Source organism: Uloborus diversus, chromosome 3, assembly GCF_026930045.1.
Source record: "Uloborus diversus isolate 005 chromosome 3, Udiv.v.3.1, whole genome shotgun sequence".
NCBI classification, from domain to species: domain Eukaryota; kingdom Metazoa; phylum Arthropoda; class Arachnida; order Araneae; family Uloboridae; genus Uloborus; species Uloborus diversus.
In genome coordinates, this window is record NC_072733.1 from 68,177,378 (window position 1) to 68,204,475 (window position 27,098).

Below are 27,098 nucleotides of genomic sequence, written 5' to 3' on the forward strand. Positions count from 1 at the left end.
TTTTGCCCCAAAAATGATTTGCAACGCTTAAAAAGCCTTAAAAAACTATAAAAAATTAATTATGAGGTTTCAAAATGTGCAATGAACGAGTTTGTCCGCCACTTGTGGTATCTATCAGAGGAGCGTGTTGCTCTTGCGTTTTTTGACGATTGTTCCTCAAGAAATGAAAGGAAAGATGGTGGACGCTTTAAAAAGAAAAGGAGATGATGAACCCTAGAGCCCGAATAGATCCAGATACAGTCCTTGAAAAGGGTTTGAATGATTTTGCACCGAGCAACACAATGCGGTTTTTTAAAACCTTTAGCATGTCTTCAGAATTTCTACAAAAAGATGTGACAGAATGGAAAGAAGAGGAATCCTACAAGGAAAGTAAATATATTGTTAGTTCATTAAAAGTTGTAAACAATGTAGCGGAACGTGAAGTGGCACTAAAACTTCTTACATAAGACGAAAAACAAAAGTAGTAATTGTTGCTGTTAGTGAAACAGTTCAGAAGCAAATATGCAAACTCTAGAAAAATCACCTTATTGTCTTAAAAGGTGCTGTGATTTGGTTTTTTATTTATGTTAATTGAAAGAGTTTTGTACAATCTTAATAGATGTGTTTAATTATAAATTGTAAGAAATGTTTAGTAAATAATGTTGTTTTTACTAAAAATGCAAAATTTCGAATTTTTTTCTAAAAATTCAAAAGTTTCATCTGCAGTAGCGACCCCTAAAATTTGTCTCAAAAATCTCAAAAAATTACAGTAATTCTTTTTCATATACTAGATCAGAATTAGTGGTGGCCTGTTGAAAATTTACAATTTTATTTTTTAACCTCATATAAGGACCACCCTAATATATATAGGTTAAAATTAATCTCTCCCCTAATTGAAGTTGTATAATTATGCAACCAAGTCAAACAAGCAGCCGGAAAAATTACAAATCTATTGATACCTGGTTCGATGCCCAGTTTTCTGTCTTTCACCTGGAGTAGTGATGATATAGATACAAACATAAATAAAAAAATTACTCACATTTGTTGGTTTTCAAAAATGGATCTGATACATATCTTTTGTGAAAAAGAGTGGCAGTAGAACACAGTTCATGAATAAAAAAAATCTACTAAACAATCTGTGTAAGTCATAAGTTAAAAAAAAATCTGCTCTGGGGGGAAAAACTTGAAAATACTCACTGGTACATTTTAAAAAAATGCTTTTAATTTTTTAATTATTATATGCTTTTAAAGTTAAGAATGTTTATCTAAATTGTGAACTTTGAGTACAATTTTAATTTGGAAACATATTTGCACAAAGCCTAATCCCCAGAAAAATCTTATTTAAAAGAAAAAATATATTTAAAAAGAAAATCTACAGATGATTTGAAACAGCACTGAATGCTGCAAATAAAGCTGTTTTATGTGAGTAATGTAGGGTAAAAAGATTAATCTATTCAAAACATTACTTCAACGACAAAATATTTATTTTGGAATGAAAAGTTCAGAATCGCATTTGAGGTTAAAAAAAACACAATTGTTGGTTCAAGTCATAGAAGTGCATCAATCAGTGGTTGAATTTTAAATCAAATTATAAATTGGCAGAAGTTCTTTTAAAGTTTTTCAATTAAATAAATTTTGATACTCAAAGGATTCTTTCAAAATTCAGTTCAATATAATGATAATTTTTGATTAAAATACCACTAGCTGACATAGAAATAGGAGGAAAAATTTCACTTTGGGTTAGAAATTGGCTGACTGAAGGGAAACAAAGAGTAGTTGTGAGGGAAAATCATTCTAAATGGAGTGATGTTTTAAACGGGGTTCCTCAGGGATCAGATATAGGGCCTCTTTTGTTTATTATTTTTATGAATGACATCAATGAAAATATTTATGGAAGCATGAATTGTTTTGCTGATGATGTAAAAGTTATGGGGATTGTAGAAAATGAAGGACAAGGAAAACAGCTTTGAGAGGTTTTAGATCACATTACTAAGTGGGCGGATAAGTGGGGTATGGCAGTTAATGTAGGGAAATGTCAAGTGCTACACTTAGGTCAAGGAAATAAGAGTACCAGTTATCGTTTACAGGGTTCAGTCATTAGTTAGGCAGAAAATGTTATTGATCTGGGAATCTTAATAAATCAGGACTTCAAGTTTAGTCAACAGTGCAACATTGCAAGTAAAAAAGCCATCAGAATGCTTGGGTTTATATAGATCTATTTCAAACAAAAATAAGAAGGTTCTTCTGCCTTTATATGGAAGTTTAGTAAGACCTCATCTTTGGTGTATGGTGTTCAATTTTGGTCGCCTTATCTGAGGAAAGATATTTCTGCATTGGAAAGGCTTCAAAGAAGGGTAACTAGATTAGTAAGGGAACTTTCAGATTTAGATTATGATACCAGAGTTAATATGTATAGCCTGGAGCAAAGGAAAGTCAGAGGAGACATGATTCAATTGTTTGAATTTATCAAAGTGAAAGATGTTAATGGATTTTTGCAGGGAAAGTAAGATAAGGCGTCATTGTTTTAAGCTATTCAAATCTCAGAGTAACCGGGAAAGTAGGAAGAACTACTACTTTAGTAGGATCGTGGGCACTTGGAACAGCTTACTGGAAGAGGCGTTAATGAGCAAGGGGGTGGATAGTTTTAAGAGTGCCATTGATCTTCACTGGGGACTAATAAATTGACTAGGACCAGCCTAGCTGGGCCCAGATCCGATTGCTGGTCATCACATTTGTATTTATTTGCATAAAATATATAAATACATTGTGCTCTCTATTTAACGACTTTCAAGGGACCACAAAAAATCTACCTTAAATAGAATGCGTCCTTAAATGGAATGCTTTTAAAACTATAATGGAGCATCCAAGACTGAAAAGTTCTTTAAATAGAGAAAGTCATTAAACAGAGATCTAACTGCATATACCTTAGATGGATAAGCATCTCCAGTGGCAATTAATTGCTTATTAACATCAAATAACATCCAAAGTTGAGATTCAAATTCAGATTCATACAGCAGTTCAGAAAGTAAAGAGAATGCAGGAGTTATCTCAGTTGCTTTTGGCTATATAAAAGAAAACAAAATCAATAGTGACATAGTAGATCTTGGTTCAGAAAAGATATTCCTCTATTAAGCTTCTCAGTTAGAAATTATACCACAAAAAAACATCAACTTTTTTTTATATAAGTCCTTATTATATTTTTTTTAAATCCCAGTACATCATAAGAATTTATCCACTCGTAAACATCGCACAGTTTTTAGATTGAAAATTAGTTCATTCTTTGCATTGGCTATTCCAGATTGGAACCCATGATCTAGATTTGTAAACAGAAGAGAGGTGCATTATTCTCTCCCCTGTCCCCTCTTAAACTTTGAAGAAGTGTCATTTATAGCGTTTTTTCATGTGACTAACTTGAACATCATGAAAAGAAATAATGTAAGTTTTGTAGAACCATTGAGTGATCTCCTTGGAATGACGAAGCGCAGCAGAACACAATTTAAGAAATGCTGTCATGGATGATTGGGGCATAATGTGCCAGTAGATTTCAAGGAAATGAAAATAGCATAAGCCTTTAAGCTCATAGTACATTTTTAAAGCATTGCAACATTGAAGTACCTCTCATTGTTAAATTTTAATCATTCATAAGTCAAGCCTATACAAGTCAAGTTATGTCTTAATTTTTGGCGTAGTCACCATGTTTGGTCATTCTCAAGATGTTGGCACACAAGACTCTAAGCGCCTACATTTTCATAAACGTAATAGGATGTTCATTGTAATGCAAACTGTTGAAAATTATGCAAAATGTGCCATGTTTTTCGGATTATTCTTAATTATTTTCTTGAAAAATGCAAAATTTTATCTTCAGTATATTATCTTATCTTCATTGCTTTAGAGTCTAATGTGCTAAAAACTGACTATTTCACCTAAATTGTAGTTTTTTAAGGATTTTGAATTTATTACTACTTTTATGTAACATTCAAAAATCGATTTATAATCACGAATTTTTTGAGTAGGCGCCATGTTTGGTCATTTGCAAGATTGAAATAGACGAGACTATTGCTTGTCTAAGTTTCCAAAAACAGAGTTGGATGTTTATCTCAATACAAACTATTGAAGATTTCATAAAATGTACAGTAAATCTAGTTTCTTTTTAAGAGTTATTTTCATGAAAAATGTCAATTACTATCTGCACAACTGTATTTGATCCTCATTGCTTTGGAAGCTTTGCTATAAACTAAAACATTCATCTAAAATGCAGTTTCCTGCCAACTTCTCACTTTTTGAAAGAAAAAAAAAATCAAAAACCTATTTTAACTTTAAATTTTTCATATTTAAATAAATATGTATTGAATAATTGTTTTTCATAGTGCTCAGAGTTCTATTTATTTTCATGAAAGCAGTGGAAACTGTCCCCCCCCCCCCCCTCTTTTTCTGAAAATTTCTGAGTCTTGACCTTTATAAGGGACTTGTGTATTTTATGAAAACTTAAATTTTTTCAAATGTGAGCGAATTTTAAAGCACATACATGACCAAAGCATATCCATGCATTCAAATAATACTTACAAATTTCTTTAAGGTTTAAATACATAAGAACTTAAACTATTTGTACAATGGGGAGGAGAAAAAAAAATAAAATTATAAATAATGTTGCAACAATATGAAATTTTCCAAATTTGGGCAAACTTAATATCACATGTGTGATTGAAAGATGTAAACTAGTTCCAATTCAACTTTACTTTTTAGTGTCGATACTGACTAGGAATAAAAAATTTTGGGATTTGTCAGTCAATCCTAATGCATATAATACAGCGTTCTAGAAAATAAAAAATGCTAATACAACAGAGTTATAACATCAATACAAATGTTAATGAAAAACTAAAAATTTAAGTGATGGAGTCAGTACTCAAAAGCAGTGTTAACACCATCTCATGGTTAAAAAACCAAAAAATAAAACTACAGACTAAGAGAATTGTATAAGTGCCGAAAATCCATTAAACAGAATAGCAAAGGGCAAAATGCACTAACTGCTACACAGTAAACAAGCTTTAAATTGTATCTCTACATAGAGTGTGTGTTTTTTTTTTAATTTTATGAGCTTTCGTAGTGTACTTTTACATATCAGAGCAGAAGATTTGTATTTATTTTTCTATAGCAATGAAAAATATAAATATTTTGTTTTCTTATTTTAACAGCTTTCTGAAAGTGCAGTCAGCTCTTATTCTCATATTATATACCTCCATCTGAAAATTTGAGCTTCAATATCTAATTGAGTTTTGGTCCCAAATGTTTCAAATTTTTTGTGCTGGAATTATTTTTTTAATAGAGATTATTTTCCTAATTAGAAGCTTATTGATCTAGGGTTCAAATAAAAAGTTAGATTTTATATTTTTTCTAGGGATGTATCGTACATGAACAAACCAGTCAAAAAGAACAAACCCTTTAAATAAATCGATCCGTTAGTTCACATAAAAACTGAACTACCGTTCTTTGAACGGTGAGCGATTTGGAACATTGTATTGATGCACTTGTGATAAAATAGCGCCTTTTTTAAAAATTATTCACCTTCAAATTTTTAATTCTCTATCAATCTCAAATTTCCTCTTACTCAGTGCAGTACAATATATTCATTTCAAACCTGTTTACTTTCTGTTTTATTCATCATTTTTCTTTAATCAATGCATTTGATTTCCAATTGTACAATGTATCCATTAGTAATGTTTCATGTAACTTGTTTGGGCTACTAATAAAATGTTTGGACTTCCCATTTCCTCTACCAGGCACCTGCTAAAATCCTTCTTACGCTTTCTGTCACCAAAATTATTTCTAAAAATACCTTCTTTTATCACTTTTCTAGAGATCTTTTTGTCTTCAATATCCAGAGATCATAAAAGGATTATTACTGTTTAATTTTTCCCCCTTTTAAAAAAGGTGTTGGAAAGCTTTCTTGTGTTCTCATCGGTACTGTGGAATAATTTTGAAGCTCCCTAATATTTAGGTAAGTCTTTTTTTTGAGCAATCACATTGCTTATTGTTCTCACTTGACGGTTTTGATGTCCTATGATTTTATTTCCCCCCCCCCCCCCACGCCTTCCTCTGCTGCACCACTGTCGACCGGCTGCTCCCGATGCAGCTGTTCTAGCGAAAACCATATCCAGCTTGCATCCATATCCTACACACACACGCATGCATACACACAGACACAAACACACACGTCTACACACACACACACACACTCTTGTCTGCACACAGACACAAACACACTAGCCTACACACACACACACTCGTGATTGTGAAAAACATAATTTGAATTCTAGATGTCAATACTCAAATGAATTATTAATAATTTTTAAAAACTTAAAAATAAGTTATCCGGTACTTTGGCTGAGCTACTGATATATTTGTTGTTACTTTTTTCACTATACACAGTCTATTTGTAATACTATATGGTAAAAAATATTTTAAGGAATGCACCATTTTTTTTTGGATAGATGTCATGGTTGACAGATATTTGTTTCGGGGTCAAAAAAGGGCAGTTTTGACAACTTACACAAGTTTTTATTTAAAAAGCATATGTTTACTTTCAAAAAAAGTGTTTTGAAACCACTCTACAATATATTGGCAGTAATTAAGTTAATTCTTCTTAAATTATTGTCATCTTGTCTTTTTTTAAATAATATTCTGATTTGCTTTAAAGAACATTAGTTCTGCATTTACTTCAACATTTGCTTTATAATATATCAAGAAATGCTCTTGCTTTGTTTACTTGCTGATTCGCAATGCTTTCCAAAACCTGCGAGGCTCTTTTTTAGGGTATGCTGCTCCCACTAACTGATGAAGAAGCAGCTTATTTGTGCTTATCTGAACATTCTACAGCTGACCCCAAATAAAATATATTTGATTAATTTTTCATAGATATATTTTTTTACTTTTAGATAATTTTATTTATTTTTTATTCAAAGAATTACTGATCAACTGAAACATTTTGAATGTACGTGATTAAGTGGTGCAGAGAGATCACCTGCAACATTTTACAATGAACGGATCAAAAGAATGAACGATCTTCTGATGAATGGATCATTAAAAAGAACGATATTGCCCACCTCTAATTTTCTATAACGTTCTTTTTTCACTTAAGAATTTCGATCTTTAAACTCATCTTATTTTGACCATTTTTGCAATTGGAAGTATGAATCTAGGACTATGGTTGCAAAAATAAAGGTATTGCAAGTTGAACGGGCACACACTGTATATAGCTTGAGCTCAGAAAGTCAAAATATTATCAACAAGTTTCAGTATGTTCCAAAACAAGAATATCAATTTTGACTTACAACATTGAATGTATATGTGAGCTGCAATTCATACACTTGACGTCCAATCGGAATCACATCTCTAGATTTTAAAGGGTTGATTTTGGAATCAACAGGCCTGAAAAAACACTTTATCTTAATAAAAAAGCACACTTATGACATTTAGAAAACAATGGTAAAATATTTTGCTTAATTACAAAATTTAAGTAATAAATAAATAATAACAATAATGAAAACAAAAAAAGACATTTAATATAGCACTATCAGTTCTCTCTACCACATGTTTCTGCAGACAATAAAAACTCTCATATTGAATTTCCACATATGCATTTAAAGCTAAAATGTATTTCTAAAGTTTATATCTTAATTTTTTGCAATAGGGATGTGCAGATTAATCAGCCATAATTGGCTACTTTGCAATTACTTAAAATCGGTCAAATTTCACTGATTAATCGGCGGAAAAAATATTTTACAAAATAAATTTTTTTAAGCATATCTTCAACAAAAAGTATGATGAACAGATTCATTAAGAATGCATAAATGTATAATTTTCTGCAAATATTACTACAACATCTAGTATGAACGTATACAGAGTGAAAAAACAAATAGAAAGTGTGGAAAACAGAATGGAATATTAAAGAATAACCCTCATGGCTGATATTCATATGACACTCTTATGAGTAACTAAATTCCAGGTCATTTAAATTGCAATGCAAAAAACCTAAGTAAAAAAATCCCCCACCCCCTTACCCTGCACTCTTTTCACGTTACCTGCCTTGCATTTCCTTTTTGTTTTTATGTTATTAATGATATTTCTATTTATCTTTTGAAGAACAGAAATGTAGTAGAAATAAACAAACGTGTGTATGATCCCATTGCAACATCCCATTAACTCTTTAAAAAAAAGCTTTCTAATGCTTTAAAAAAATAAGGATCATTTATTAAGTTTATCGTATCATATCTTCACCTCAGCTTTTGAAGACAACATTTCTTTTCCAGTTATTTTTTTTTTTCATTTTACCTTTTTTATAACATCATACATTTTATAACTTCTCTTTTCAATTTCTATTTCAAATTCAACAAAAAATCACTATCATTTAATTTGTAAAACATTTATGTGCAGACTTTGTTATTAGTTTTTTTTTTTTTTTTTTTTTTTTTTTTACAAACTGATGGTTGGAGTAATGTTTTTTTTTCATTTATTAATTCATTTTTTTTTTTTGAAAAAATATACACATGTATACAATGTTGCAAAATTTAGGCCATGGTGGCCTGATTGGTAAGGCATCAGACTTGTGACCAGAAGGTCCCTGGTTCAATCCTAGCCGGTCGAAGATCCATCATCTTCAGTAAGGGTGATTGGGGGGAAATTAAATATGCTCATAGTCACAATGTCCTAGGTGCTAGGTTAGAAGTTATTCGGCTTCTGGCCCAGTTCTAAATTAACGAACTGTCCATTAGAGCTGGGCGATATACTGTAATATATCAATATATATTCATTACCGCCTTAACGATATTCAGATTTCAATCTGTCTGACATATTATCGGAACGGACTTAACTAAGAACTAATTGAAATATGACTTAAAAATGCAAATTTACTCATAATTCTTTGTGCTTAAGGAGTGGATCATAGCGGCAAACTCTTCCAGATTTCACAGAAGTTTTACGGATTTTTCATGTCTTTTTCCGTTGTTCTGATTACAAGCAAAATTTTTGAGTATTTTTGTGCTTTCCAGAACAAAAAGAATTGTATCTCGCCAGTTTTGCCACTGCCAGAGTTTTGTAGAATGCAGCACCGCACCATTTGAAGCCAAGTTTACAGTAAGAGCACTTGTTGCATTCTTATATAATACGCTCGTTTGATTTTGCATGAATAACTCCGGTAGACTGAGAACTTCGATAATATATGTTAGTTTGGGTTTAGAGAAGTAAAGCCGCTTGGTCTCGTATTTGGGTAGCCAAGTTTTATCTTCATGGTATGACGATATTGAGAATACGGCCGTTAGAGAAGTAAAGCCGTTTGCATGTCTCTTGATATCGACAATTGCGCATTTACTTTCAATGAAATACCGATTGCATTTTCGTTTGAAATAGTATCAGAACTAGCGGAGTTATATTTTTTTCATTCAAGACCCAATATTTTATTTGATATGACTTATTAAACATAGGTTGCGGTATTGGAGTAGCATATATTAGGATTTCCGGTTTTCTGGGAACCATCGATTTTTGTAGAAAACCGAAAATAAACTTGCATTTCTAAACTTGTATGGTTTTTGCAGTTGTGTTCAAGCACCCTTTGTAAAATATCAACAATTTGGTCAGTGCTGCAACTCCCCCCCCCCCCTGCCCACTCCTCCACCACGTGAGCAGGGGGAGGGTCATTGTAGCAAATATTATCAGAAAAAAATACAGGAATATTACTTACTGACGGCTTTTATCAATTGCAAATATTGATATGCATAGATATATGTCCAAGTGCCCCCCTTGTAGAAAAGATGACCTTCTGAATTTTAACAAACACTCCCCCCCCCCCTTTGAAAATAAACGCGACCTCTCATTAAAGAGATTAAATATTAAAATATTCAGCGCTAAAGTTTGTCTCATTCCCCCTCCCCCATGCACGGGGACCCTTACTTCAGCTATTATTATTAGAATACAGTACTGAAGTATTTACGGATCAAGATTTCTGATAACTTTTCTCTACGGCAGATCATGTAGCTAGGGATACCAATTCTTTCCAAGTGCGTTACCCCCTCCCCCCAAAAAAGAGGATTCTCTATTAAAGAGACTAAATCCTTTTAAAATACATCTCTAATTCTTTCAGTTATATAGTCTGCCTCATGCCCCCCCCCCCCTATGGGCGCGTCCTTGCTTTAGCAATTATTTTTGGGATAAACTACTTTAATATTTATCTTTCAAACTGTCCATTGGCTTTTCTCTATCGCAGATCTCAATATACAAAAAAGCGTTAGGGAAACACATCGCACCCCAAGTACGATGGCACTCCTCAATTTTACAGAGCATCTCCCCCCAACCCCCTCCCCCCCAAAAAATAGGCTCCTCTATTGAAGTATCTAAAATCTTTTAAAAATAACTTCTCTGATAATTTCAGTGGTATAGTCAGCCTCATGTCCCTCCCCCCTTTCAAATTGGAAGCTTTAGCTATTATTAGAATAATAGTTGGAATATTTACATTTCAAGATTTCCGTAGGCTTTTCTCTATTGCTGATTCAATATATAGATAATAATGATCCGGCTGCCAATCCCCAATAACGGCAATGGGGCCCCCCCTCATTTTTAGTTTTACAAAACATCCCTCCCCCCAAAAAAAACAATAATTTTTACCTAAAAGACTAAAATCTTTTTAATAAGTTCTCTGATAGTTTCAATGGAATAGTTAACTTCACCCCCCCCCCCCTCCCAGGTCACCGAATGTGTACCCTGCTCTAGCTATTATCATTCAACTAAAATGCTGGAATATTTGCTTATCAAGATGTTCAATGACTTTTCTGTGTTGCAGATCTTATAATGTATATGATGGAGCAAGGGGTGCCCATTTCCCGCCCCAAGTGTTGGTGGCTCCCCTCAGTTTTATCACCCCCCCCATATAAAAAAAACTCCTCCATCTATTAAAGAAATTAAAATCCTTCCGAAAAATTATCAAAAAATCTCAATGGCATTGTCTGCCTCATGATCCCACCCTCCCCTACAAGGGCTATTACGACTTATATATTGCTTTTGCCATTATTCTTCGCTTAAATTGCTGAAATATTTACCTTCCACGATGTTTGATGGCTTTTTTCAATTGCAGATGTTAATAAACAGATGATATAGCTATAATTGCTCCCCCCCCCCTAAGTGCAATAGCACTCTCAAATTTATTGCACTTCCCCCAAAATGTGACTTTCTATTGACGTCACTAAACTCCTTTCAAAAAACTTCTCTGATAATCTCATTTGTATACTCAGCATCAAGACCCCCCCCCCCCCCCCAAATAGTCACGCCTGCTTTAGCTATTAATATTCAAATAAATCAATGGAATATTTTCTTTTCAAGATCTCCAGTGGCGTTTCTCTGTTGCATATCTCAATGTGCAGATGATGTAAGTAGGGGTGCAAATTCCCCCAACTGCAATGGTATCCCTCAATTTTACCAAGCCCCCTTTTCCGTCAAGAATTGCGACCCACCAATAAAAAGACTTAAATTCTTCTAAAGTAATTTCTCAAAAAGCTTCTGTGGTACAATCGACCTCATGTCCCCCCCCCCCCCCGCACACACACACACACATGAGCATTCTTGCTGTAGCTATTATTATATGAATGAATTGCTAAAATATTTATTCACCAAGATGGCCTATGGCTTTTCTTTGTTGCATATACTAACTTATGTAATAGGCATTGCATATTGTACATGCTTTGCAACCCCCCCCCCCCACCATATAATATTGAATTTAACGACCAAAATATATCGATATTTGGAGAGCCATATATCGCGGTATTAAAATTCTGATATTGCCCAGCCCTATTGTCCATAGATGGTGCTGCCATCTATCGTGTTGTCTGAGCCAAATCGGACTTCCACCTAGAAATAGGCACTTGATTACATGGAAGCCGTACCCCCTCTGCCTTAAAATCGAGTAGCATTGCTATTTGGGTTCTCAAGTGGTATATGTAACAACAACAAGTGGCAACATTTTTCATGTGTTGATACTGTTCTCCTTTAGCATAGTGCTTTTCGATAGATAACCTTACAATTTTTATAAAGAATCAGTTTTGGATTAAAAGTCTACTAAAAATTAAAAAACAAATGAAAAGTAAAAGTGCTCTTAAACTAGCCAGTTGACCACAGGCTGCCTCCTATTTTTAAATTTTCATGTCTTTTGAATTTTTATATAAATACTATAATTGTGTGGCAACAGCATGAAAAGCGGCTTAATGAAATTTTGAAATTATTTTGAGAAAATGAGGAAAGTAGAGAAAATAAATTGACTCTCAGAAGTCAACTATTTCCTATTTCTAAAGTGTAAATTATAAAAGAAAAAATGGTAGAGAAACTGATAGTATATTAAAATTAATCATCATGATCATTAATCGGCCAATTTGCTTATTGGTGCATCGCTACTTTGTAAGTTAATTTTTTTTAAAGCAAAAACCAGTAAACAAATTGACCTAGGGAAAGAAGACAATTTTTACCTGAAACCCATTTTTCAATTAAAAAAAAAAAAAAAATAAATAAATAAAATAAATAAAAAAATAAGTAAATAAATAACCCTTCAACAAAATTTGGAGCAATCAAAATAGACCTTTCACAAAATTCTGTAAAGCTAAATCAGACCTTTTAAACAAAAAAGTGGTAAGTAGATCTGAAATAAAAATATTATGCTTCTCAGGTAATCTTCATTGGTGAAGAATAAAACAAAGCATATTAAGTCACATGCTGAAGAATGTCACTGCCAGTAAATTCAATAAATACAAATTGTGGCTAAAAAAAACAACAAAAGAGCCAGTCAAGAAACTTTTTTGAAGCCCCAAACATAGGATCTTGAAAAAAAAAAAAAAAAAAAACCTTTTTCTTAGTTTCATTGCATGTAATATGTGACCAGCAGAACTTAACAGTTTACCTTCTGGCAGTAGCGTAACTAGGGGTTGGCAGGAGTGGCTCTCGTCAGGGGCGCAGCAGCTAGGGGGGGGGGGGGAGGCGGCATTTTGACTAATTTATTTTTAAAAAGGATATTTTTTTTAAAAGATTTAAAAAAAAAAAATGATTATAGAAGAAAAGTAGAAAAATGTTTTTATAAATAAAAATAAAAAAATGTCTCACTAGAAAAAGAGCTTAGAGGGGAAACTAAAACAATCCTTAATTCTCAAAAAAAAAGAAAAGTGAGGGAGGGATTTACCCGCGCCGTGAAATTCTATTCCGATTCATTGAGTTCGCTAAAGACTTATAAACACAATTTGCATTCCAGGGAGCAGTGGTGGAGGACGTTATATGCCGGATGATTATATTTTTTTCAGGGAGGGGCGACATTTTGTCGTGCATAGTTTGATGTGCATAGTTCTTCTTATGCTAAGTATTTATTCTCATAATAATAAATAATGTAGGTATAAAAAGTCTTATTTGAACAAAATATTGGGAGGCCTTAATTAGTGAATATATAGGGGAGGGTGGCCCAAAGTTGGTAGGTTTTCGCAGCAAAATTGTAGTTTTGTATTTTTATCGCAACAATTTTAGTTTTATTTCCTAGCAAGGCTCTTGAACTTCAAAATAAAAAGTGATTTTTGTATTATTTCAAACCCAATATTTATTTATTATCAAACTTTGCAAACATTTGAAAAACCCGCTTTGCCCTACCAGGGAGCCCAAAGCGGGTAAGCTTAACTAATTGTGATTTGATACATTAGCCAATCAAATATGAAGTTATAAATGATTAAATTAATTGACTAAATACCTGCCATTATAAAAAATATATACATAAAAAAATTGTACTTATCCGATTTAAAGTCAGCACATTTGTTTATAAAACACAAAGAAATAACTGATTAAATTAATACACAATTGCCATCCTAAAAATAAATTTTTAAAGTTATATTTATCCTATTGAAAGAGAAAATCTAAATCAGCAAACGAGTAAAGAAAGCATAAATAAATATACGATTAAATCCTATACACGCTTTGCCCGAAAGGCCCCTTTTTTCATTTCAATAATTATAACCTTAAATTTAAAAAAGAGACAAACGAAATGACTATCGTTGTTTGTAGGTGGATGGTATCAGAATACCGTAATATTATTGACAATAAAAAAAATTAGCTAGTTTTAGACTATTCACAAGTTACAAAACTTCATTAAAAAAAAATGCATACTTTTTTTATTTTAAGCCTGGTTACGTCATGTTGCTTCACTGCTGCTTCGTTGGGACTGATTAAAACTTGGGGATGTTCATGTAAACAGGACATATGTATGCATCACCACTTACACACCATGGGGGGAAGGGGGGGCATGCAAAGGCCGACAAGCTTTGGGCCACACTCCCCTAGTATTTTTATTTTGCCTGCATATAAATGGTTATGTTTTTTAGTCAATTTCAGATTAGCAATGTTTCTTGCATTTGCTTTGCTTTCCTAATTATAATATGTTTTTTCTTTTTGTATAATTTTGTCAGTTTTGAATGTGTTTTTTGAATTTTCACGTATTAAATATTTAAAACAATGCTTTTCCCACCCTGGATTGATTTTAATCTAATGTTTTTACTACTAACTATTTTAATTTTCAAATAACAGATTCTTGTAAAATAAGTCTTTTTTCTTGTAAGGTGAAATAATCACTCTGCTTCATAAGAGACAGTAATAAGAGTGTCAGGTATCACTGCTAATGGCAATGGCATTCTGTACACAGCACCCTTGAGTGATGGGGATAATAAAATAAAGATCATTTCCAGATTCAGCATCAAAAACACACTGAATTTAACAAACAAAATAAAAAAATCTAATCATAGTATGGTGTTATTACAATAAATGTTTTTTTGAAACATATGAATTACATGGTTCATGCTTTCAATTATAAGAACATTATATGTGCAAGCAGAAAGGGGAGAAAAAGTTTCTTGCTTCAAAGCATTAAACTCAAAATTTTAATTCTTAATTAGCAAAGAGTTTATTACCTTAAAACAACAACATGTGATTTCAGTACAGCTGTTGGACTCATGTCTTCATATATTAAAGAAGAATGGACATCTACGCGATGAATTCCATCAGCGCCATGCTATTTTTTTTTTAAAGAATGACAAGTGAGGATTTAAAACACTTAATAGATAAAAATGCTCATGAAAGCAAAGTATCAAGTATGTTACATATATTTTTGTGCTGGAAATAATATTGAGGTCAAAAACTTACTAATTTTACAAATAAATATTCAAATTAAATGAAAAGTTAAGCATAATGTAACAAATGAGTTTCAATCATATCTACAGAAATGTTAAATATTTCACACATTTAAAACTTTATTGATCTCTTTTATACAATGGCAAATCTGAAAGAATTACTAAGGGTACATATGAAAATCTGTTAATAATCCCAAAATTTAAATTTTTATTCGATAGGTATAATAAATCTGGAGGTCATGGAATTTTAAAATTTTTATTATTGTGTTTTTTGAGATATTTTTAACGTCCATTTTAAGTTAATTTTGGATGTTAATAAGTTTCATTACGTTTATAAATATCACACAGAGATCATGCTTAGAACTTTTCAAAAGGGTTAACACCCTTATTTTTTGAAAGAGTTTTTTTTTTTTCCTTTTAACGGAGTAACATTATTGAAAATAATTGTCGTATGAAATTCCAAAATGTAATCCATATACATAAAAGTTTACAGTGGCAAATTTATAAAGAAGAAAATATATACAGTTAATTCGCGATAACTCCAAGTTCGATAACTTGAATATCACCATAACTCGAAGTTTTTATCAAGTCCCGATCCCTTTGTCTTTAATTCCACGCTAATTATTCTTAATATCTCAAAGTTAACTTCCTTTAACTTGAAGTTTTTTCAATGACTCGAAATTTATTTCGAAAGAGTGGGGGAAAAAAGAAAGAAAGAAAAGTGACCATGAGAGAAAAATTAAAATTCACCTTCACTTGCAATTCCTGCACAATAGAACTCTAAACCAAGAACACCTGTTGAGCCTATGTGCGATAAAGGAGTTACATGTGTGGAAACGAGTTAGCTTGTGTTCTTTTGCTGTACTGTACTGTTTACACTTCGAGATGTTGCTGGACTAGGGATCTGCTTTTAAGCTGTCAATTTGTCAAGTCAACTGTTTGTATCTTTATTCAAAGGCTGATCCCCCCCCCCCTTAACATGCGTTCCCCTTCATTCTTTAGTTTGATCATTTGCTCATAAGTTTCTGAGAGACAGAGTAAATTTTCTTTACTATTAAAATAATGTCTAAGCAAATACTTTCTCAACGATATTAAAAGAAAAAGAGAAACCTCTAAAGCAGTAGAATCCACGAATCCAAATTTGAAATGAGTGAAGCTGAGCACCTTTCCTGAAGTTGAATCAGCTCTATTCAAGAATTTCCAGTAGTATCAAAATCATGATCATGCTTTTGATTTTTTTTTCTCTCAATATTTTTGATTAAACTGCATATTGTGCTTAAAAACGTTCAAGTTCTGTAATTTTGTCTGTTATGTGTGTATATTAATTAAAATATTTGGTGGTTTTTAATATTAAAATATTGAAAACTGAAACTAGCGTTAGTCAAACTTCTGATAAGTCAAAGTTTTCCTTCGATCCCTTTAGATTTGAGTTATCGCAAATTGACGGTATATATATTTGTATCAAACTAATGTAATATCATATATTCCAACTTAATTTGCACATTTCACATCTTTAGCATCAGCAGCAGCTCTATCTACAGACCTGCCAACCTTATGAAACAAAAAAAACGAGAGATTGGATCAAAGTTTCAAAACAGAAAGAAGGGCGACGTTAAAGCACCTTAGCTGAGGAAAAAACTTCAAATATCTCTGTCAGAAAATAAACTAATTTAATAAATAAATTAAATATCATCTAAAATTTGTAAAAGAAAAATCCTTGTAAAATAGCATGCAAGTGGTATAATATGCTATGTCCAACATTTAACTATAGAAAGAAAAAGGTAAATATATAAGTAGAAGAATGAGCATTTATTTAAAACACATTTTTTTTAGATCGGGGGGGGGGGGTTGCAGGTAATTTTGAATCCAAAACGAGGACAGGGTTGCCACAGAAGTTCCAGAATTAAATTCCCTGACATTTCCAGGTTTTTCAGTCCATTTTAGAAAAAATTCCAGGATAATGAATGTAAACTTATATTATTTAATATTGATATAATATAATTTTTACTGTAAATAAACCAACTTTATTAACGAATTAATGCTTTAAAATATTATCAATAATTGTTATCAAAATTTGGGTTAAGTTAAGACAAACTTAAAATTTAATTACAAATTCTTTGAAAGACCTGATTTTTCCAATTAATACTTTTTTTTTAATCTCTGCAATTGTGTGCAAAAGTTTGTTTCCATTTCAATGCAAACATTTTATTTTGCTCAAAACTTTTCTATAGCACATTTTTTTACACTTTTTCTTACTTTTCACTTTTTTCACATTGCAAGATGCAATGTGCTAGGAACCATTCTAGCATAACTGAGAGTATTGTAAGAAATCTCATTTGATTTAAGTCTCCCTCCCTCCTTGCAGCATGAATAACAGCATTCCGTCAGTCCATAATGCTAAAAGACTTTTCTTTCAAATTTTTGACCAACATGCCCTTGATGATACTACACTCCAACACAGGGGTGCTCACCTAGGGGGAGGGGGTCACGGCGCAGACTGCGCCATTGAAATTTCTAGGGAGGGGGGTTAAGGGTATTCTTCTCTTTTGGGGGGTACTCGTGGCATTGGGGAGGGGCGAGCCCTTGCTCCAAGGGAGGGGAGGCACCCCTGCTCCAACAAGTGGTGTGACATATTTTTAAAAAACATTGCAGTTAAAAAAAAGATGTTCAAAATTAAAACACCGATACCTTAACAAAAACCACAATGGATGTTTCTAAAACATCGACATCGCCACTATTTTCAACTGCAACATAAACATGTGAAAAAATTATCAGCATTGTGATAAAGGGATAAAATCATAACATCTTTTTTTGGCAAGCAAGGATGCATAAAAATCATAGTTCATTCTGTTTCAAAAATAAAAATGTATGCTAAATATTATCTGCAATGATGATTTAATTTAAAATTTATATTCTTAATACATAAGAATATAGAAAATTATTACACTATTCTTCTAAAATGAACTTTAATTTTTATTTTAAAAAGATTTTTTACAAATCCTTAGCTTTAAAAGCAAATGAAGAACTAAACAATTAAATGCTCATTTCTTTACAATTCAGTATTTTTACAAAAAATATGTAATTGCTAATTGACTCAATACAATTAAAGTTTGCAAAAATAAAAATTAAGTTATTATAATCCAGAATTAATTTAAAAAAACTTCTAACCATTGAAGTAATGGAAAAGTTTGAAGGATGCATAAGGACTGAAATCTCAAACATACTAAGCAATTTTCGGCGAAGTTACTTTCAACGTTGGCATGTTTCTTAAAGAACAAGTTTTAACCTTAAATTAAAATTTTGAGATTTAAAACTTTAATGATCAATCATTTCATGAAAAAGAAAGAAAAAAATAGAATGAAGGCTATTAAAATACTAGTAAGACCACAAATACTTTAGGAAAATACTAGTAATTTCCAGCTAAGCATGGCTTGATTTTTTTTTTTTTTTTCAAAAGAAGCAAAATAAAATGTAATTATATAAATCAGAGCTTTATAATTTTCCTATGTATTTTTTTTTTTTTGTAGTCTTATTACATTTAGTACTTAAAAATGAGCTTGAATTTTCTTCCTCTCAACAATCAGGAAAATTTGCTTATCTGGAATGCGACATTTATCGGACTTTCACATTTTTTTGCGCTACAGTTTCACCTATCAGATGCAAAAATTGAGAAGGAATTCCCCGACATTTCCAGAAATTTCAATAATTTTTGACTTTCCCCGACAATTCCCTGACCATTTTAGGTGATTTTCATTTTCCCTGACAATTCCAGGTTTTCCATATTTGCCAGGTGCGTGGCAACCCTGGAGGAAACAAAATCTAACTTGAACAATTTTCCTTTTAAAAATGAAAATCTCCATAAATTATGAAAATGTCATATTAAAATTAAAATCTAATGAAAAAAGGAAGAAATTGAAACAAAAGCATAAAACCAATACAAAGAGCCAAAAAACTGAAAAGTTGGCAGGTTTTTCTATTTTAGAATGTTCTGCCTATCAGTTTGCAGACAATAAAACTTACATTTGTAGGAACTATGCAGTGATTTATAGAGAAATCCACATAAGCAGACACCTCAGATCTAAACAGCATGAATTAACAGCATAGAAAATTCCAGCATTTAAAAGTTTCTTTCTTTTATTTTCGATGTATTTTTATTTTTTTTTAAACTTTTTTTGCTAATTTTAGAAACAATCAGAAAATTCTCAATTCCTACTTTGTGGGCTAACTAAAAAATGTTTTTCGCTCTGAATAAAAATTTCTAGTTTCTGGGTTGCCTTATTTTTTAATGTTGCAAAAAATGATTGAACCCTATTTAGTTAGACTGCAAAAAATAATCTTAATAACATCTCTTTATTTTTCAATGCATTTCAGATAAGCTTAATTAAGAAATGATTGTATGATTTATTTCAATTAAGATATAAATCTACCATTAATACTAATTAAAAACAGTATCGATTGCATTTAACATGTTTGTGCTCATGCTAAATGCAATGATTTAGCATGAGCACTATTTAAAGACCAAACATGTAAGCCTTTTCTGTTTCGAATATGCACATATTCACCAACTCTATACAAGTGTTCAATAAACTCAAGTTCCGACTGGCCATACCTCTCTGAGAAGAGATAACCTCATTAAAAAATTAAAAACAACAGCTCTGATATGAGCAAAATAGGACATAGGCCTGATAATTGTCTACAATAAAATCAGGATTTAAGCATTGCACATCCTGGATGTCAAGGGGTTAAAGGTTATTTAAAAACAATTTTGAGTTCTAATATTTGTGATATTTTTTTATGTTTCACATCATTGAGATCTGAAGTCTTACACTTAAATATGTACAGTCAACCCTCGTTTATCGCAGTTAATTCGTTCCAGACTTTACAGCAATAACTGAATTTCCGCGAAGTAGGATTCCATATATATTTTTCTAATTAGAGCACATAAAACGTACTTATGGCAATTTAAATAGGTTTTTATCATAGTTAGAGCACTTAGACGTGAAAAAGCACCATTAGCCACCATTACGTTTGTATTACTTAATATATTGCACAAAATATGAGAAAATTAGATATGTTAGACATAATAGATATCACATTGTTAATTATTGGGATATAAACTACCCACACATGCAGTTCTTACACAATACTACTAATCTATGAAAAAACCTCAGCTTGTTCGATGATGAATCAACTGCCCATTAGTGACCGTAGGTACCCCTGTTCTTCCTCTACATTTAAGTATACAACTTAAAAAGTTAGTACATTGTTGAACACCATTTACAGTTGTATTTATCCCCTAGTAATAATATAGTGATTTATACTTTCCAGTTAGTGCTTAACGGTTAAAGTGAGATAGCGATTCCCTACACTTTCTTCGACGATTTTATACCTCCAATCCCTCAACTAGTACAACTATCCCCTCACACCTTACTTAAAAGCTATATACTTCGTTATTCTTTTGTAGAAAAAAAGTTTACACGAGCACATAAAAAAGGCTAATTACTATATTTGGAAGAAAAAAAAAACTAGAAAAAACCGCGATGTAGTGAAGCCGCGAAAGTCGAAGCACGAAGTAGTGAGGGACGACTGTATTACTTTAGCTCTTAAAAAGCATTAATTTCATATAAAATTTCTTTTCTGGGTTCTATGACATCCCCATATGTGTGTAAAGCCATAAAAGGGTATTTGATAAGTTGCTGTACCTTCAAGTCTGCAGAAGATAACATATAAAAATAAGTAAAAGCAAGCATTTCATAACAGCAACATTTTTGAAAACCGAATGCATTATAATTATTGCAAACCAAAATTTTAAGATTATCTTTACATTAATTGAAATAGAAGCAGCAAAAGATATTCACCATGACAACAGATGATGAATCAGGCATAAGACCACGAAAAGAAATATTGTAGTTAATTACAACAGATTCTAATGAAGTCCACCATGGTACCAGAACAACTTCTAAAACAAGTTTTTCCTACAAAGAAAGGAGAAGAAAATATACATACTTGAAAAATTTTTGCATAGTACTTAATTTACGTCGATGAGAAGAAAAAATATTACTATATTAACAGAGCACATCAGAAACATGAACGCAGTTAGAACCTTTCAATCATTATAAATGTGAAAGTTTCTATATTTTGATGGATGTTTCTTACTCTTTCAACCTAAAACTACTGAAAGGATTTTAATGAAATTTACCGGCATACCTAGGGGTTGGCAGGAGTGGCTTTTGCCAGGGTGGAACAGCAAGAAGGGCAGCAATTTGGCAAGATTATTTCAAAAAAAAAAAAAAAAAAAAACATTATGATTTTAAAGTAAAATAGTTAAATGACTTTTTCACAGAAAAATTAGTAAATGTAAAGCTAAAAGGCAATAACTAACGATCCCTAATGTTCAAAAAATGGAGAATTTTGCATGTATGGCACACTTCCTAGGTCAGATTAATGCTTCTTCTCAGCAGTGGCTAATCTGGAAGGGTGATTGCGGGTTTCCATCCCGCATGATCCCTCATTTTTGGGAAGGGGGCGGCATTTGAACTCTAGATAGGAAAAGAAATTTTTTAAAACATCGAAGAAATAAGATAAATATGCACAATACATTATCTATTAAAATTTAAATGGAGGGGAAAACTTCTCCCACGAACAACACCAAAGACCGTTCGAAACTGGGTTTCTAAAGTAACAACTTAAAACATTTTTCTGTGGGAGAGTCTCTCCTCCTCTCCATCTTCTGTTGTCAAGAGGAGTGTCCTTCTCTTGACAACATCATTACAGACTGTCTTCCATTTTGGCTCTAATTTCAATAATTTTTAGAAGGAAAGACCCCAAAAAGCCCTTCCCACCGAAGATTGGCTGAAGTTAGGTTTTTGGAGCTTCAACATCAATTTTGAGGAATTTCCGGAGACAGCCTTGAATTTCTCCTACTCCAACCTTGCCTAAAAGCGTCCAAACTGCAGTTTTTAAAATACAATTTTGAAAATTTTCCGAAGGCAAACCCCCAGGAGCCCCCTTTTCTTAAAATGGTTATGATAATGTCCAATTGCGTTTTTAGAGTTTCAATTTTGAAACATTGCCGTGGGAGGGCTCTCAGCACCTAACGTTTTTAAAGATCATCTAAAACTGTTTTTAAAACTACAAATTTGAAAATTTTTGCAAGGAGAAACCTCCAGACTAATTGTTTCTGAGTTAATATTTAACTTACCATTAGGTTCATACAGTAAAAAATTAGATGTAAATCTAGTAATGACTCCATCCTCCCTTCTAAATAAGAAGCTGAATACCCAGTTGAAAAAATGAGGGGTCAAGGAGCCACCTCTTTTTTCTATGCACACATATCAATGTTTTTGCTCTCGTGATGGCTCTGCTTGAAATAGGGCCCCAAGTAAAGTTTAAATTTTTATTCGTGTTTTAATTTTCTAAGCATAATAGAACCTTTGTAATGTTTTAATTTTTATTTTAAAGTTCTTTTTTGTTTGTTTTTGTAAAAGATAAAATTATCTTTATTGTTCACATATTCTTTTGGTGTTCAAAAAAAATCAAGAGTGAAGCCCCTTTTGGAACAAAATGCGTTGCTATAAATAGAACTGAAAAATGTATGGTATTGGGTTCAAGAATAGACATTATTTTAATGTTACATAATGAATTGCTAATGTTATTGACTTTATTGAACTTCAATGAAATAATGGGGAGGGGTTATTCCTAAAGTTCGCCAGGGGCCCTGGACCTTTTAGGTTTGCCACTGCTAACACATCAGAATAACACATAGGTTATAATTTTAAAGATATTGTGAGAATTATTATAGTGTGAAATAAAAACCATATGGGTCCATGTCAAATGATCCGAAATTTTTTCCTTCACCTTTTTGTATTTCTTTGGAATGTGGCTCATCAATTGTACCCTTTGAGGTAATTAAAAGCCCAGATTTTTAGATTTTTATCTTTTATTTTTTTTTTATTTTTGAAATTATGAAAAAAAGAGGTATTTTCTAAAAATCAAAGTATGATTTTTAGAAAAACCCTCTTTTTTTCATGGATGCTTGAACATAAAATGGACAATAACTCGACCCCAAAATGAGATAGAAAGATTTGGTAAAAAGCATTTTATAGTACATAAGTTGCTGTTTAATATGATATGCAACGTGACTACTTTCATAAAAATTTGCATTAAAATATTAAATTTAAATTTCTCAGAAAATGAATACAAGGTTGCCAACTGCTCTGAATTTTGCGAAGTTGTTCTTAAAAAATTTGCCGAATTCCAGGGCTCTGCAAAGAATTTATTTTGATCCACATTTCCCTCCCGAACGTTTTCAAGCTATATTTTGCTATTTTATCATGACAAACATGTAAATATGAAAAGTTAAAGATGCTTATAGTCAACGGTTGAAGCATTGTTTAAGGCTGTTTTATTAATTTAAAAATGATTGTTTCTTACTAGTGCTTAAAACGATTATGAAAGCTCAAAAACAATTTTAAATAAGAGGTTTTAGTTGTTTTCATTGATTTTTCATACAACTGCTCCGCAAACTTTTAAACTGCTCCTCAAAATCACCACAGATGCTCCTCAAGTTGTTCCTCCAAGTTTGGCAACCCTATGTATAATGAATTTTTTTTAAAAAAATTCTCAAAAATTTTTGTGTATTTTATCTTTGTTTGTGCAAAATTTCTAGTTGGGATCTCAATAGGACCATATTTTTTTCAATTTTTGAATAAAATTTGACTTAAGCAATAATGATATTTTTCGGATTTTATTTAGTTAAATATGGGATAATCCTATCTGCAAAAAGGTGGTACTGCAGGGGGGGGGGGGCCCTTACCAATCTACAAGCTCATGCTAGCTCATTTCAATCATAGCTATGGTTACTTACAACTCACTAGACCATTGCCAGTAAGAGAACCCCATATTTAACTAAATAGAATCTGAAAAACATCATTATTTCTTAAGCCAAATTTTATTCAAAAATTCATAAAAATATGATCCCATTGAGATTCTAACTCGAAATTTTGCACAAACAAAGATAAAATACACACAAAGAATTGAATTTAATTAAGAATTTTTTTTTAAAAAAAATCATACGTTTTCTGAGAAATTTAAATATTAAATTTCATTTTTTTAAATGAAATTTTTTATAAAATAAGTCATGTTGTATATCATATTAAACAGCAACTAATTTACTTTAAAATGCTTTTTACCAAATTTTTTAAATCTATATTTAGTGTTGAGTTATCATCCATTTTATGTTCAAGCATCCATGAAAAATAAAGGGTTTTTCTAAAAAAAGTCTCATAAATAAAAAAAATAAAAGAGACAAAAGTCTAAAAATTTGGACTTTTGATTACCTGGAAGAGTACAATTGATGCGCCAAGTTTCAAAGAGATACAAAAAGGTGATCGAAATAATTTCTCAAATTTTGGATCACTTGACATGGAAGGACCCATATAAAAATAAGTGTCAATTAAGTAGGAAAAAGTTCTGCCATCTGCCAGCTGTTCTAGATTGCTCATAATCCTTATATAAAGATAAATATTTCTTTGCTTCTGATTTTATATAAATTGCATTGCATATTTCAGATAAATTATTTTGCCTAAGGGGGAGCAGGATTTTCATTTTGTATTTCTAATGTGAATTTTAATTTAAAACATTTTTTTATGTGGAGCGAATTATCATTTTATGTAAATTGCGTTGAATATTTGAGTTAAATTCTTTTTTTTTTTTCGGGGGACAGGATTTTCCATTGGTTCTAAATATGTGTTTCTTAATTACATTCATTTTCTCAGAAGAAAAGGGGAGACAGTGGAGTTTTTGTCTATACAGTTTAGTTAATAACTGCTATAAATAAATGGTTAACTGACAATATGTTATCTCTTAATATAAATAAAACAAAATATATAAGTTTGATTTAAAAAAGAAAGGAATTAATAAAATTGATTTAAGCATAAAATATCACGGACCAACATGTGACTGCACAAATAACTGTAACTGCCCTACCATAGAAAGAGTCGAAAATATAAATTATTTAGGTATAACTTTTAGTGAAAATTTAAAATGGAAATGCCATACTGATAAACTTGTGAAGAAATTAAAGGGTAGAATACATTGGCTTTATCTATTGAGAAATATAGTTGGGAAAAAGTTTCTTAGATGTTTATTTTATGCTTGGATAAACTCAATAATTACGTATGGTATTTGTGCATGGGGAGGTGATTATGAAACAAATCTTACCAATTTAAATAGAACTTATGCACAAATTTTGAAAATAATTTATGGATCTAAACAAGAACTTAATAAAAACGATACTATTTTACAAAAGTCAGAGAAAATCTATAATATCAGAGAAATATATGCACAGAGAATATTGTATTTTTTGCATAACAACAATAACTGGTTTGAAATTAATGAAAAACAATATAATACTCGATTTTCAGGTAAACAATATAAAGTTATAAAACCAAATAAAACGATTATTAAAAAGCAATTCTTTTACTTGGCACGGCGGCTGTTTAATGAACTAACGGAAGATGTTAGGAATGAGAAGAACTTCAAAAAATATAAACAAAGGGTCAATGAATATATACAAAATAACAACATTCTATAACAATAATTAACTTTTAGCTGATAAAATATACTGACTTGCCAACCGGGGGGGGGGGGGGGATTTTGTATTGTATTTTTTATACTATTGAATGTTTCAATGCGAGTTATTGTTTTTTTTTTTTTTCTAGAGTCAAACAGTCCAATAATTGTTCTGTGTAAAATTTTTATTACTGGTGTAAAATTAATTTGTAAATATTACTGTTAATACATATTTGTGTTTGTACTCCATACTAAACCAATTAAAAAACACTGCGGACAGTGCTTTTGGCGCTCTTTAGTGTTGAATTTACTACTAACTCATGTTGAACTATTGTCAAGATTTTCTTAATGTTTTCTTATGACGTTTGTAATTTATGTTTTATAATTTGTACGTTTTTTAACTTTACTTTATTTTGCTTACTGTTATGTATGTGTATTTTGTTTTGTTAATAAATCTTATCTTACCTATCTTATCTTATCTTACCTTAATAAGAGCAGATCGCTAATTGATTGGAGTTTGCTTCGCTCTCTAATCGGCTGGGTTTTGGTTGTTAGCATACCTAACATTTTTCAAAAATGTATACTAAATGAATACATGTAGACTGTTGAATATGACACATAAATCCTTTTTAAAATCAATAAAACATTTATTAAAGGTTAAAAAATTGTAACAAGTTAAAAATTGTTTAAGAGTATGCAAAAAAATGACTGGGCCCTAGGGTAAACATTTAAATTGTCATTTAATAAATAAATAAAAATAACCGAAGAAATTTAAACTAATTAACCATATCACCTATACCACTCCATCACTTATACCACAGCCGAACAGCAGCTAAAGACTAATATGCACCACTAATACTACATGACAAGAATACTATAATACTACACACAACTGCTATTCTAGACAGCCATCCAAGAACTATTTCACCTACTAGCCTGCGATCTTATATACGAGCTCAATAGCACGTGTACGAACCTGATTCGCTGTTAGTGGCTATCATTGCAACGCAGCAAAAACGCCCCCCCCCCCAACTCATCCAATGAGAAGGCAGGAGCAAAAACGCCACCAAGTGGCAACTGGTGTAAGCCTGTATTTCAAGTAGAGACTTTGTGAGTGTGGTATAGAAGCAGCAATGGCCAAAAAGGAGATTGAAAAATATCGGCAAAACAGCCATAAGTAAACTTGCACAATTTAGTACACTAATAAACTTATGTTTTAAGTAAGCAACGATAATATACTTTAGGTAATATTGGTAGCTTGGTCACTTGGCGAGATAGGCGATAAACAATGGAGTTGGTGGATTATTTGACATTTTAAATCAACTGTTAATGTAGTTTGCTTTTTATTTTTTTGGAGAAATA

The 27,098-nt window shown here is 31.6% G+C and overlaps 1 protein-coding gene across 1 annotated transcript in view; it reads right to left on the reverse strand.

Annotated features, from left to right (window-relative positions):
- The window catches only part of LOC129219203 (tripeptidyl-peptidase 2-like), a 299,058-nt gene that overhangs the window by 98,555 nt on the left and 173,405 nt on the right, over nucleotides 1-27,098 (reverse strand). Inside the window, exons 19-22 of the mRNA XM_054853529.1 lie at nucleotides 21,023-21,139; nucleotides 14,946-15,046; nucleotides 7,308-7,404; nucleotides 2,904-3,041 (exon numbers count right to left, since the gene is read on the reverse strand). Of these exons, the coding sequence (XP_054709504.1) occupies nucleotides 2,904-3,041; nucleotides 7,308-7,404; nucleotides 14,946-15,046; nucleotides 21,023-21,139 (453 nt within the window). The remainder of the gene's footprint in view (nucleotides 1-2,903; nucleotides 3,042-7,307; nucleotides 7,405-14,945; nucleotides 15,047-21,022; nucleotides 21,140-27,098) is intronic.